Here is a 15546-nt window from a genome sequence, read left to right on the forward strand (position 1 = left end):
TGCCAGGCACTACGTTAAGTATGTTCCAAATATCTCATTTAGTTTATACAACCCAGGGAGGTATCTGCTCTTATCATCCCCATTTTACAGTTGAGGAAACTAAGGCAGATAGTGGTAAAATGACTTGCCCAGGGTCACAGACTTAAGTATCTGAGGCTGGATTTGAAGCTTGACTTCAGATCCAGCATCTATCCACTGCACTACCTAGCAATTAATTAGGCTACAAACTCCATAAGGGCATGAACCTTATCTAATATAAACTTTGTCTTTCTTTCTGTCCCTAGCAGTGTTCTGCCCACAGTAAGAGAGGAATAAATGTTTGTTGAATTTGATAATTTGATTTGTTGAAGGAGGCAAAAAAGCAGTAATATGGGGAAATAGTAAGTTGAACATATACATTATACACACATATATATGTAACACGTATACTATATATATATATATATACACATATATATGATAGAAGCATTGTAAGATATAAAGATAGAAGCATTGTAAGAAGAGACCTAAAGTGATGAGAGGTTTGTCTGCAACAGAGTGGAGATTTCTAAAGATATATATATAATGAAAGGAGTGAAAAATAGTGAGGGAAACTCTTTCCATATCCTCTCTTTTATGTTGCTTTTACCCAGGTTTGGAGCACAGTGGGCAAATACTCTGAAATTCTAGGTGGAAATAATGGGTCTTTTCTTGATCATTTTTTGTGCCTAAGTAATTCTTCCTAAAAATGAACTAACTTGGGATAACAAAGATATGGTAAATATACTCAAATCATTGCCTGACTGAGGTCTTGAAAACAGCGGCTTATGCATGCATGATGGGAAAAGATGCAAATAAGAAATTCTCCTATAAGCCATTACCGCACATGTACTTTTGAAATGCTTTCCTACGAGTTACATGTTCTAAAGGGGACACATAGTTGAAGGGTTTATGATTTCACCAGCTGGAGGAATTCCCTCTATTGATAGAACTCAGGCCCCTTTTGATTCAGAAGAGAAATCCTAGGGAGTAGACTGAGGTGACCTGCCAAGAGTCAGACTTAAAGTGTCAGAGGAAGGATCTGAACTCAGGTGTTTCTGAACCTAAGCCCAGCATGCTATCATGATACTTTAACAATGTGACTTCAAGGGGATGATTTAATCCTCCCACCCTATCCCCATGCATGTGCCAAAAAGTCCAGCCAGGTTCTATGCTTTTATATTGCAGGTAGGTGGGCAAGCATATGGGCCACAGTTTTACAGAGGAAGAACACTGGGAAAGAGGAACTGTTATTTAAAAAATGTGACACATTAGAAGACAATAAATCTAGATTATACTTTGACTACATACTAAAATCCAGACATGTTTAGAAAAAAAAGATGCAGAATTATACTGGACCATTTTAGAGATATTCAAAGTATGAAAATATTTCTAAAAATGTTTAAGAAAATCAAATTAAGCTTTATATGTGTGCACATATATGTATACACACATGTACATTTAAAACTACCTTAACCATTAAACACAACATTACTGAGTAAAGATGTGGAAACCAAGCACAACACTAGTTTAGAACATAAGCTCATTTATGAAACTCTATGCAAGATTACAAGCACATCACCCCACGAAACAGTGAGAAGCAATACAGGGAAAAAGAAGTATAAAGAAAGTCTGACAAAAGACCAAGTAAGCAAAGTCATCCCCAAAATATTGAAAGAGGAAACTAGAGGGAAGACAACAACAGCAAAAACTGGAAAAAAATCTATCATGGTTTTCATAGCAAATTCTTTTACTCCAACATCTCAGTCCCTGATGTACTTCTTGGTGAAGTAGAAATGGCCCTGACAAAAATGAAGATGGAAACTGCAGCTGGACTAGACCAAGCATGTGCAGAGGGGTTGTGTGCTACAGGTGAACTGATTTTGAGGGCAGTGAGGGATTGATTTCCAAGGTACTTATGGAGGATACCAATAGCTTAGGAAAAAAAATCTAGGACCACATACAGACTAATTGGTGACTCAGAGAATATCAACACCTACCAAACGATACCATCTGTTTATGAGAATAAACAACATATCTATACATCAAGAGCATCTTTGATCAAAGTATGAGGAAGGAATCGCCAGGTTTCCACAAACAATATGTACCCAAAGCAAACAGACCCCCATCTTTACAATCACCTAGCTGAGTGAAAGGCACAAATGACACTTTGCAGAGCAAAATACTCCCTTAAAGATGCTCTTTCAATCAGGCATTTCCCATATACGTGCCAAATTGTAGAAGAATACCCTTTAATAGTGATCTTTGATGACGGGTTATTCTCAAATAAGGCACAAAATCAGAGGATGAATTCTTGCCAAAAATATTTGCCACTGTCACTTTGGAGCATATACAGCACAGAGGACAAACAGAAACAATATTCTCTACAAATCAGGGGTTCCTAACCATTTTGTGTTATGGACCCCTTTGGGACTCAGGTGCCAAAGATACCTTCTCCGAATAAAGCTTTCTAAATGTTAAAAAAAGGCATAGACCCCAGGTTAAAAACCCCTGATTATAGGTGGGTGGGGTCTTCCAAAATGCTCCTGTTTGTGAGTAATTTTGATCCAAGAGAAACACGGCAGAACTTCCCAAATGAGATCCATAACCACTCAAAGGTGCTTGGCCTATTGGCTGCCTTGAGAAGGGTTTCTAAGTTGCTGAAGAAACTGGGAAGAAATACATGGACACCCCCAACTACCAGTATTCCATCCTAGCTATAATAAATGGGCAGAGCTCATTTATTAATACACAGATATAATAGATATAATAAATGAAAATAAAAAGATATAATAAATGAAAAATAAGTGAGGCTCAAAGTTGAACAGGAGAGGAAGAGCAGGCAAAATCATCTCTGTGAAATTCTTTAGGGCTTTTTAATAATCATGAAACAAAGGGCTATCTTTAACACTATTATTCTTTCAGTGATATTTTATGGCTACAAGTCAGAACATACCAAAGTTTTGGAAGGATAAAAATTGAGGGTCAACTAAACGGTAATGGTTTTGTATGTGGTAGATATGAGCATGCTGTAATATATTACTGATGAAGAACTGTGCCAGACAAGCAAGGCAAAGCATGTGATCAGTTGCATGAGAGCACATAAAGATCTGTGGTTAGGTCAGCAAGGGGAAATCCTTGTGTGGTAACTCCCCTCACCAATACAGATTGACATCCATCTATGATTTAGTAGAAAGTCCCAGCAATGGCCTCAGATGCAAAGAGGTTAAAGTCCAGGGACACAAAACTAGTAAGGTTTAGAGAGACAACAGAGGTTTTTCTAACTCCACGTCAAATTTCACCATGCTAACCTAGACAAAACGATGTAGTGAGATCAAGAGATGATGAATGGATGCCTACATACTCCACTGGTTTCCACATGGAACAGTAGTTGCAGCTGCTTGGTCTGGAGTCACTTGGCTTAGCAGGAAAGTGAATTACTTTCTCTGTCTGGCCAGTCTCATCAAGCATAGCTGCTATGTCCATCTACTCTCTCCCGGTGTTGCAATGGGCATGACTTTCCCTTAGTCAGTGCCTTAACCCCTCCCAGGATGAAGCTTCCTGAATCTGTTGGGGGAAACCCTGATAGAATGATAAGAGGATTACCTGAGGCCAATAAGGCACAGGGACTTAGAGAAGAAGCTTCTGCGGATCACACCTTTCCCTCAATATTGTTACTTTGCTTATTCTTTGCCCAGGGAAATTCATGTTTGTCTGGGTTCATGTGGTGTACTATTCCTCCAGGTTCTGAGAAGTTATAATAGTGCTTAACAATTACAAGTTCTTCTGAGACCTAGCAAGGATAACCCCCTGCACTTTCAACACTTTAGAGAGGTTCCTTCTCTTTTCTCTGTGTAACCAACCCTAACCTCCTTCAAAACCATTCCTGAGTGAGTGATGTTGTTATCCAGACATTTTCCAGTCCTATCTGACTCTTCATGACCCCATCTGAGGTTTCCTGGGCAGAGATACTGCCATGGTGCCATTTCCTTCTCCAGCTTATTTTTCAGATGAGGAAACTGAGGCAGACAAGGTTAAGTGACTTGTCCAGGGTCACACAGCTAGTGAGTGTCTGAGACTGGATATAAACTCATCACCCATTGGGTAAACTGCAGTTTCATCTTGGTGTCAGTTTGTTATCAAGATTCCAAAGTAAGGCTAAGTAAACATCATAAATTATATTTTAAAGAAACTGGTAAACTCTGGAACAGAGAGATTCCCCTCCCTGGGGAGAGAAAAGAGACAGGAGGCATCACTATCACTGTTCTCAGCAAAGACCTCTGGTCTTTTCAGTACTGGCTCCATGGGGCTCAGCCCCCAAATCACAGCAGCAGTGACACTGCTGATCCCCAGAAGCTTCTCCTACTTCTCTCTCGAAGTGGGCTATGGACAAGTCATGTCCTTTCCCAAGTGAATGACTCTTCTCTCACTCCCTACAAGGCTTCATTCTCTCCTTCCTTTAGGATGCGAGCATGAAGAAACTATCTTTTCAAATATGGTCACACAGCCTTATTGCTTCCTGGGGCTGGAAGAATTCTCTGTCTGCCAGCAGACACAGTCTCCAGATCTACAGGTATATTCTGGGCACACAAGTGAATCACTTGTAAAGGACTTATGGAAAGACATGTACAAGAGTCATACAGTCCAGAAAGGCATGGATAGATTGTGATCTGCATTGTTGTAAGGAGCACACACATTAGTGAGATCCCAAATGCACTCAATTATCAAAAAGGTGTTTAAAATAAAACATTGACATGCTTCAGCATACAAACTGAGTATACTTGTTGAGTCTTCGTTTGTTAATTATATCTGTTTATATACATGCATACACATTTGCATGTAACCCTACATTCTCATATTTCACTCAGATCACTGTATCCAGATCACATGTAGGGCATGTGTGACATTTAGATGAAAATATATCAGGGATCACAGAATTATAGTTTAGCAAAATACCAAGGAAAGGAATTTCCTTCTCTCCCAAGAGAAATAGCAGGATCCTTTGAAATATCAGATTAAGAAATCTATCTCCCAAAGAACAGAAAGAAGGTTGGAAAAATAGGACAGCTTTAAAAACTACAGGCTGGCCATATCAGATTCTTAAAAGGAAAAGTGAGCTGTACGCAATAGAGACATCTGCACTTTCCTGTACAATCTTTTCCATTCTACTAAGTTTGCAAATATCCATTCTATTTGGTGATTATGATTCGAATAAAAATAAAAATTAAAGAGAAAATTAGTCTCCTCTGTTAGACTGCACAAATAATGATAATAACCAGCATGTATGTAAGCCCCTGGTGGGCAGGGACAGTTTTATTCATTGTGTTTGTATTTGCACCCTCTAGTATGGTGCCTGGTATGTCTGCAATAGGCATTTAACATACTTATTGAATAACTGATTGATTAAACTTGGCCTAATAATTCAAAAGGAAAATGTAGGTGAGCTGGTAGTTATAATACCTTTAGATGTCTGTTTTTCAATATTATTACTTTTCAATCTGAAGTGATGAAAAATCATTTCTCTTATTAAATCATACATCTTGGTAACTTACCCTTTTCTCCATAATAAGCTGATTGCAGTTGTTGCTGGGATTTTTCACAGACTTCAGGAGAATCCCATTTTTTCACTAAGGAGGATGCAGAAATTTGTGTACATTTTGACCTTCACAGATTTGTGGAAACAAAAGAAAATTAGAAATAAATATAAAAATTAATAGGAGACTAAAAACGATTTATTCAAACAAATGAGGGAAAATCTATGACCCATTCATTCATTCTCTGAGTCACTTACACCAATCTGAAATGGGAAGAAAGGAGAGAGGAATACACATATTGGGCTAGAGACATACACAGATGAATTAGAGACTTTTCTATTTTGTGTAATGTGAAGGTTATACTGAGAAATCCCACCTGCACCTACGTATCTTTTCTATTTGACTTCCACAGTTTTGCCATCCCTTCATTCTTATTATTTTTAAGATTAGACAACAAAGGTGTTGTGTACAGAAGGCTACTGATTAAAAGCATTCCTAGGAGAGGGAAGAAATATTGCTTCCTTTCAGGGTTTGGGTTGGAGAAGGGGCAGCCTTCTACTTCAGTCCTCTCTCACATAAGCATGATTTTGCTTATCAAATTACATTATGGTCTTCATGGTCTCATGGACCTTTTGGAAGTCACAAAGAACCCAAAGGGATGAGATACAACATAAATGAATGTAATGGAAGGTGGTACTGAGAGAATGATGGCAAAAAACCTACGGGATCCCTGGCCAGAAAGGGAAGACCTGAGCTCCACTGATCTTACAGTGGGGAAGGGATTGCAGAGAAGACTTTGCTTTCTTTATGGTTTTGCCTAACATGCCTAGCATTCCTGAAGATGGTGTAACAGCAGTATTTGGGGAGAAAGGTCCTTTGGAACTACTGTGTCCTTAAAATGAACACTGAGAGCTAAGGGCACATAAGAGCAACCCTCTTCTTGAATGATCACACTCCTTCTAAGAAGAGAATGTTGGAGTTGGGAAGAATTTGGGGGATCATCTAGTCTAACAATTTTATTTTATGGATGAGACCATTGAAACCCAGAAAGATTAAGCATCTAGCTATGGTCATACAGAAGACACTGTGCTTAAATTCAGATTAACTGACTCCTGGTCTAATGTGCTACACTGTGTTTGTGCCTATAAGAAAAGAGATTTATGTTGAGAGTTTCCCTTCAAATACAACTTCCACATATAGTGTAGTAGTAGTAGTTGTTGTAGCAGTACCTTGGCAAAACCGGAAGCAAAACTCTTGGAGTAAAACGAAATTTCTTAAGATCCACATTTTGAGATTTATTTATCTGCATCTATTGGAAGAAAAAACAAATTCACTCTTGATTACACATGAATAAATGTTAAGAGATGACTGGTTTAATGAAGAACCTTGGGTATATATAAAGGCTATAAAGTATGAAGAAAAACTGAGAATACAACACAAAGCAGGAAAACTACAGCTGGCTGCCATGAAAGAATCTTGTGTTGCCAAAACAATGCGATTTGGTACTGGTGGAAGCAGTAATTACTTAAAATTCTATGTACTGGGTCAACTCTTACCACATCCCTCCTTTTAGCCTCCTGTGATGTGAATCCTTTAATCTCTTTTCATCTTAGCAAAGAAATGAGTGCACCACCAGCCTGATCCCACTCTCTAGCTCCACAAGAGGATATATACTGCCCCAACCCTAGCTGCTGGACTGGCTTCATAAAACAGCACGAGACAATACTGAAGTTCGTTCATTAGGAAGAGTGACATGACATTCTAATGACTTTTCTTTCATGTGGTAGGACCTCTCAGATCACTTGGAAGGGGAGTTTTTGTTCAGTGTCAGCCTTTAGAACTACTCAAGGCCTTGCATATGGAGGTAAGAAAAAGGCTTGGCAGATAAGACCTTTAAATTCAGTGTTCCATTGAAGATAGAGCCCAAAAAAGAAAATATAGGAGCTAGCAGTTTCCTCTTATCAGTGAGTCCCTAAATATAACAAACAGAACAGGAGTGAGATATTGAACAACAGTATCCAAAAAAATACTAACAGGCTAGGTCATTGGGCTAAATCTGATAAGTTTAGAAGTAATACAATTCACTCTGACTAAAAAATTCGATTTTACAAGTACAAGACAGGGAGGTATGGTTAGACAGAAGCTTGTCTGATAAAGATCTGGGGGTTTTAGTGGGCTAGAAACAATATGAGTCAATAGTATGGCATGGCTGCCAAGAAAGTTAATGCAATCTTAAGAAAGGCACTGTGTCTAGGACGGAGGGGGGTGGTGGTGGCTGCTAACCTCACTACAGTATGCCCTGGTCGGATCACATCTGGAGTACTGCATTCCATTCTGGATGCCACATTTTAGAAAAGACATTAATAATCTGGAGATAGTCCAGAAGAAGGCAAACAGGATGGTGGAGAGCCTGCAGACCATGCCATCTGAAGCTAGGCTAGAAGAATTGGAGGTGCCCGTATCCGAGAATCTAGAGAGAGCTGAATGGACATGCATATCTAACTGATACATAACAGAACTAAACAATATGATATTGTTCAGAAAACTAACCTTGAGGCGTTTAACTGGGGGAACGGACGAGGTGGCATCCCTGTGTCTTAAATCAGTTAGATAGGAAGAAAATGTTGACTCTCTCATTTCTGACTTCTGTGCAACTCCAATTTTACCTTTGAAGAGAAATTTAGGATTCTTAAGGCCACATTTACATGTTTTTATAGAGAGTAATTTCTCAAAATCTAATAGTTACCTTTTCTCACATTGAATACAAAAGAAATAAAATTGTACATAGGGATTATATTCAACATAATGCAAATATTATATTTTGATATTTAAAATTATATTACCATTGTCAAATTCTAAAGCCTGAAATGATTCCATTAGAAGGAACTCACAGCAATCGTGTGCACATGCATGTTTATTTTTACAGTGATGGTAGCAGTCTCTGTTTCCAAATATTTTGCCAGTACTCTTTCTGCTGCAGGTGCTTCCTAAAGAATGATAATGATAACAGGAATAAGGATTTATTACTATGTTTAATTTAATGTTACTGATTTTCATTTTGGTTTTTTATACATCCTTTGAACAAAGTGATTATGAGTATCAGTCTTCCTCAGATGTTACCACTTTCCTCATAGAGTTTTACAAGAATATTCTTGAGAAAAGCACAGCTGGCCTTGGCAATCAATCAGAAAGTCAGTTTGGTGGTGATGCACAGGAATGCACTGGAAGAGGAAATGACTGAAGGTAGAAAGACCTATTTTGAGGTGAAAGCAATAGTCCAGTCAAGACACAATGAGGGCCTTAACTAGGGTGCTAACAGTGAAAATGATAAGGGATTATAAAAAAACTATTCACAACGGAGAATTCCAAGACTATGTAAATTAATTTGTGGCAAGGCTACCGTTAAAGGCAACTGACACCCAACATTTCTGGAGGCACTGAATTCTGTCAAATGTCAGCTTAAATGCTCTATTCCTATTAAAAAGCAAAGTTGGTTATAAGTAATTCATTGTGCGATCTTGAATGAGTACTTGAAACACAATCACAAGCACTAGCACAGTGCCTAGAAAACAGCAAGCACTTAAAAATTGTTTTTATATTCATAAATAAATGCATTTTCATTTATTTCCTCTTTCTGGTCTTTAGTTTTCCGATCTGAAAAAAGGAAGGGGTTGGATCACAAAGGTCTCTTTCTGATCTAATATTTTCTGCTTCCATGAACGTGTGTTCCTAGTGTTTCAAATATCTGTAATTTTGTTTCCCACCACTGATGCAGCCCACATTACCTCTAATTTAGTAGGTGGTCCTCGAGGGTGATGGTGGTTCCAAAACGCATTTCGTTACAGGTAATCAGGTAATAAAGCTCTCCAAATTTAGGAGGGCTATTTCTCAAACAATGGACATAAATTATATATCCATAGGAATAAATGTTATAAGATCATATATCTAAGGTACTTAATTGGCCATTTAATCCAATCTCCTCATTTTATATATGAGGAAACTGAGACCGAGGAAGATTATATATAACATGTTCCAAGATTTACAGGTAGTAAGAATTATAGGTAGGATTTGAACCCAAACCTAAAGCTATATGAATATGGCTTTTATCCCTTGCATCTGGACATCTTGAAGGCCAATCCTCTAAGTTGGATAAAGCTACACTTGCTATCTATTTAATGTAACTCTATTTGACTACCTGAATATAATTTATAATCTGATAAAAATTTAAACTTACAATAAAATTGTCTTTGCTATAGTCAAGACAGACAGATTGTGTTGCTATGGATATGGAAGCTTTCTTCATGTGGAGGAGTATGAAAAGGGGAAAGGGTTATATCTGGAGGCCATAGGCTACTGGAAGAAGTTGTTATATCCTTAGGTGACAGAAGTGGTCATGAGGGCACAAACTTGGCATTTCATTGCAGAAACACAGAATTAACAGAAAACTTCCTTTGCTAAAGTCAAGCAGGCTACTGATGCTAATAAACTAAGATGTTGATGATTATGAAAAAGGAAAAGGATACAAATGTAGATGGAAGAAAGGCTTGCTTTTTCAATCTGGGCACATGTGTGTGCATGTGTGTGTACATATTCAGTCAATAAACACTTATTAGGCACCTACTATGTACAAGGCACTGTGCTTAAATGTTGGGGATGCCAAGAAAGGTTTCAAGGAGATCACAACCTAATGGGGGAGAAAACATGCAAATAACTATGTTGAAACAAGTTACATTCAGGAAAAATTGGAAATAATCAACAGAGAGAAGGCACTAGAGTAAGGGGATTGGGAAAGGTAGAAGGTAGGATTTTGGTGGAGATCTCAAGGAAGTAAAGAGGCAGAGATAAGGAGAGAGTACTTGAGGCATGGGGAACAGCTAGTGAAAACTGGGTACCTAGAGTCTAGAGGTCAAGTGTCTTGTTCAAGGAACAGGAAGAAGATGAATGTCACAAGATTGAAGGCCATGGTAGGGGAGGGCAGAATATAAGGAATAAGGGAATGCACATGTACAGGGAAGGGGGAGGTCATGAAGGGCTTTGAATTCCAAACAGAAAACTGTATATTTGAGCCTAGGGGTGACAGGAAGTCAATGGAGTTTATTGAGTGGGAGACAGGGGTTTGGGGGAGAGGAGAGGGGATACAAGTCAGAACTGTGCTTTAGGAAGATCACTCTTTTAACAACTGAGTGGAAGATGTACAGGAGTGGGGAGAGACTTATGGCAAGCAGATCAACCAGAAAATTTTTGCAATAGTCCAGGCATGAAATGAAGAGGACCCATACCAGGGTGGTGGCAGTTAGCAGAGGAGAAAAGGGGGCATATACAAGAAATGTTACCAAGAGAGAATTGAGAGGACTAGGCAATAGATTAGATATAAAGGGTGAGAGAAAGTAAGGAATTAAGAAAGACACCTATGTTGCAAGTCGAGGAAATTGGAAGGATGGTGGTACCCTTGACAATAACAGGGTAGGTAGGAGGGGGGTGGTTTGGGTTTGAGTTAATGAGGTCAGTTTGGGGCAACTACAGTTTAAGATGTTTATTGGACATTCAGTTCAAGGTGTTCAAAAGGCAGTTGAAACTGCAAGACTAGAGGTCTATGTTGAGGTTAAGGCTGAATAAGTAGATTTGGGAATGTCAACACAAAGATTAATAATTAAATCAAAGGCATCTGATGAGATCACCAAGTGAAATAGATCAGAGGGAGAAGAGAAGAGGACCCAAGATAGAACCCTGTGGGAAACCTACAGTTAGCAGCAGTGACCAGGATAAAGATCCAGCAAAGAGACTGAGACGGCACGGTCAGAAATGGAGGAGTAGAACCAGGAGAGAGCAGGGTCGTGGAAACCTAGAAACAAGAGTACCAAGGAGAGGAGGGTCATCAACAGTATCCAAGGCTGGAGGGAAGACTGAGAAAAAGCTATTAGTTCTTTGAAATTAAGAGACCGTTAGTAACTTTGGAGAGAGTCATTCCAGTGGAATGATTATGTCTGAAGCCAGACTGTAGAATGAGGATGAGAGTGAGAGGAAAGGAAATGGAAAGAGCTATTGTAGATGGCATTCTCAAGACACTTAGTCCTAATCTAAAATAATTCCAAAGGACTCATGATGGAAAATGTCATCCACATCCAGTGAAACTATGCAGAGTGAATCAGAGTATTTTCTTTTTTGTTTAATTTTGTTTTATCTTTTTTTCAGGGTTTCTTTCAATTGTTATAATTCTTCTATGCAGCATGACTAATGTGAAAATGTTTTTAATAGGAATGTATATGTAGAATCCATATCAGACTGCATGCATCTTAGGGAGAGAAGGGGGAAGGGAGTAGAAAATTTAAAACTTAGGGAAGTGAATGCTGAAAACTAAAAATAAATAAATTGAAAGCTGTAAAAAAAAAAAGCTTAGCGTTAAAATGCAAGAGAGATGTAGGATCACAGTTAGCAAGGAAGGATGGATCAAGAAACACTTTTTTGAGGATGGGGAAGACGCAGAGAAGTTTGTAGGCAGGAGGGAAGCAGTCAGTAATCAGAGAGAGACTGAAAAGATGAAAGAGAATGGGGATGATACAGAGGGAAATCTATTGGAAAAGACAGGACAGAATGGGATCACTTGTGTACAGGGAGGAGGTTGCTCTGGCAAGAAGGGCTACCTTTTCATGTGAGAGGGATGAAGGAGGAAATAGTGGCAGAAACTATTTGGATGATGTGAGATGAGAAGTAGGAGAAAGGAAGAGCTCTCCACGAATGGCCTCAATTTTTTCAGTCAAATATGGGGCAAGGTACTCAGATGAGAGGGTATGGAAAGGAGGAGCCATGGGAAATTTAGGGTGAGATGAAAAAGGTTTAAAAGTCTGCCTGGTGGGTGAGACAGTGAGTTCATCAGGGAGATATAAAAGGAGGCAGCACAGTGGATAGAGCACTGGACCTTACGTCAGGAAGATATGAGTTCAAATCCAGCCTCAGATATTAGCTGTGTGACCCTGGGCAAGTTACTTAACCCTGTTGGCCTCAGTTTCCTCATCTGTAAAATGTGCTGGAGAAGGAAATAGCAAATTGCTCCTATATCTTTGCCAAGAAAACCCTAAATGGGGGCACAAAGAGTTGGACACGGCTGAAATGAACACACAACGAAAAAGGGACTGCTGTATAGCAATGAGGGCCTATTTGAGGTAATATAACAAAAGTGGACTTAATCAGCAGAGTTCTATAACATTCTCCTTGACATCCTCTCTTATAATGATAAAAGTCAGCACTTCAGGACAATATATGCAGTAGGATAAAATGTTAACGATTTTGAAGAAAACCAGTGTCCATGATCGTAAACTGGATAGTAAACTTCTTAGCTAACAGCTGAAATGTTATTCAAAGAAATTAGGAGCTACAGGGAGAAAAATAAGCTTTAGAAATCTCTTTGAAAGATAAATTAAGACTTAAAATTCTTTTCTTATTGAAATAAGAACTGTAGAAAACTGATTTAAAGGTTATTTTTTAAAAGCTGATTAATTAAAGAAAGATTTTAAAAAGTAATGTATTATGTGCCACCACGAAGTAAATGATTACAGGAATAACAAGATTTGAAGAAAATTGATGGAAAAATCTATTGCGTTTGCTAAAACATATAAGCATCACATTGTAATTAGATAGATAAGGGATACGCTGACCATAGATCTAAGATCTAATTCTTTAGCTGTAAAGGCTGCAACTTCAGTGGTCAGCTTACCCTTGGAGTTGCTTATGCTACTCAAACTCAGCTGAATCGGATATGAATCAGAAAGCTAATTTATGAATTTGCAACAGAGAAGCCTAACTACTGAGCACACAAGATACCTGTGCTGGTCTGTCACTACATTCTCTTCCCAGTACAGAAACTTACTTGGAAAACCAAATTAAGATTGGAAGATTGCTTGCTGAATAGAGAACATTGAAAAAGGAAGTTGGAAGTTCTTATGATACATTTAGCAAATTGTCATAATCCTCAGCCCTAGGGATATAACTGTGAAACAAGTAAAGTATTTATAGAGACCACTCAAACAACTCTGCCCCTGCCCTCTGGCTCCCCACCCCCACTTGGGGGCAATGCTACATCATTTCTTCAACAATCATCATTTTCGTCAGTGTGGGTCCTTTCTCCACTGACACAGGTTCCAACTAACACAACAGGAGACAGATATGATCAAGAGCTGATAATGGCTAAAATAGTTGTCACTGTTCAAACTAGTGGTGAACCTCCCTGAACTTGGCTAGGTGAGTCCCAGAATGACAGGTTTATAATCTGTGACTGGGTCCATACTTCAAGACTTTCAAGTTTGGCTCTTTGTTGTTTTCCTTTAGACTGCGAGCTTCTTTAGGGCAGGGACTGTCTTTTGCCTTTCTTTATATTCCCAGAGCTTAGCACAGTGCTTGGCACATAGAAGGTTTTTAATAAATGTCTGGGAGAAAGGTGGAGCCTAGATAGCAAAGTAAGGCAGGAACTCATCTGAATTTTCCCAAATTCACCTCTAAACAACTATAAAATAATATCTCAAAATGAATTCTGGAATGACAAAACCAACAAAAGGACAGGGCAAAACAGTTTTCAAGCTCAAGGCAACTTAGAAGTCTTGGGTAAAAGGGTAGCACAGTCTAGTAAAGGACACATCCAGGCAAACCAGCAGTAGGCCTCACCCCCGCAAGCCAATGGAGAGGCCCTAGAGCCCTGGTGCCAGTCAGCAGCTAGGCCCTACAGTCCCCAGCATAACTGGCCAGCTGTAAGGCCTCTAGTGTAGCAGGACAGTTGCAAAGGCCTGTGCCTTCAGCACAAGAAGTTTGGGACAATGCCCCCTGTACCCCAGAAAAAGAACCTGACTATAGAAAATTATATTGACAAGGAAAACCAAAACACCAATTCAGAAGAAGGCAACAATGTCAAAATGTCTAGATTCTAAGCCTCAAAAAAAAAAGAAAAAAAAAAGAATAGGTCTCAGACCCCAAAAGAATTCCTGGAAGAGGTCAAAAAGGATTTAAAAAAATCAAATAAGCAGAAGAAAAATTGGGAAAAGAAATGAGAGTGATAAAAGAGAATCATGAAAAAAGAGTCAACAGCTTGGTAAAGGAAGCACATAAAAAAGGAAAAAGACGTTCAAAAATTCACTGATGAAAATAGTTCCTTAAAAATTAGAATTGGGCAAGTGGAAGCTAATGATTTTATGAGACATTAAGAAACAAACAAAATCAAAATGTATAATATCTCACTGAAAAAACAACTCTCCTGGAAAACAGATCCAGAAGAGATAATTTAAGAATTATACAACTACATGAAAGCCATGATCAAAAAAAGAGCCTAAACATCATTTTCAAGAAATTATTAAGGGAAACTGCCCTTATATCCTAGAACCAAAAGGCAAAATAAAAACTTAAAGACTCCACTGATCACTTCCTGAAAGAGATCCCAAAATGAAAACCCCCAAGAATATTATAGCCAAATTCCAGAACTCCCAAGTCAAGGAAAAAATACTACAAGCAGCCAGAAAGAAATAATTCAAATATCATGGAGCCACAGTCAAGATGACATAAGATTTAGCAGCTTCTACATAAAAGAATGAGAGGGCTTGAAATACGATATTCCAGAGGGCAAAGGAGCTAGGATTACAATCAAGAATCACCTACCCAGAAAAATTCAGTATAATCCTTTGGGAGAAAAATGGATACTTAATGAAACAGGATTTTTAAGCATCTTGATGAAAAGATCAGAGCTGAACAGAAAAGTTCATTGTCAAAAACAAGACTCAAGAGAAGCATAAAAAGGTAAACAGGAAAGGGATTCAATAAAGTTAAACTGTTTACATCCCTACATGGGAAAATTGTACTTGTAATTCTTAAGAACTTTATCACTATTGGGGCAGTCAGAAGCATATACATAGACAGAGGGTGCAGATATAAGTTGACTTTGATGGGATAATATCCAAAAAATAAGTGTTTGCTGTTGTTGGCTGGCTGATCTGTTGAACTTTGCAGAGTTGCACTT

General features: G+C 38.5%; 1 protein-coding gene across 3 annotated transcripts in view; it reads right to left on the reverse strand.

The window, feature by feature from the left end:
* HFM1 (helicase for meiosis 1) overlaps positions 1–15546 on the reverse strand; it is a 130225-nt gene that overhangs the window by 24193 nt on the left and 90486 nt on the right. For all 3 annotated transcript variants that reach the window (XR_011975754.1, XM_072649058.1, XM_072649059.1), the window contains exons 31-34: positions 8444–8539; positions 8103–8218; positions 6782–6861; positions 5571–5680 (exon numbers count right to left, since the gene is read on the reverse strand). Coding sequence is in view for 2 of the 3 variants with exons in the window: in XM_072649058.1 (XP_072505159.1) it covers positions 5571–5680; positions 6782–6861; positions 8103–8218; positions 8444–8539 (402 nt within the window). In the remaining variant the exon portion in view is untranslated. The remainder of the gene's footprint in view (positions 1–5570; positions 5681–6781; positions 6862–8102; positions 8219–8443; positions 8540–15546) is intronic.

Source organism: Notamacropus eugenii, chromosome 2 (assembly GCF_028372415.1).
Source record: "Notamacropus eugenii isolate mMacEug1 chromosome 2, mMacEug1.pri_v2, whole genome shotgun sequence".
Taxonomy (NCBI): Eukaryota; Metazoa; Chordata; class Mammalia; order Diprotodontia; family Macropodidae; genus Notamacropus; species Notamacropus eugenii.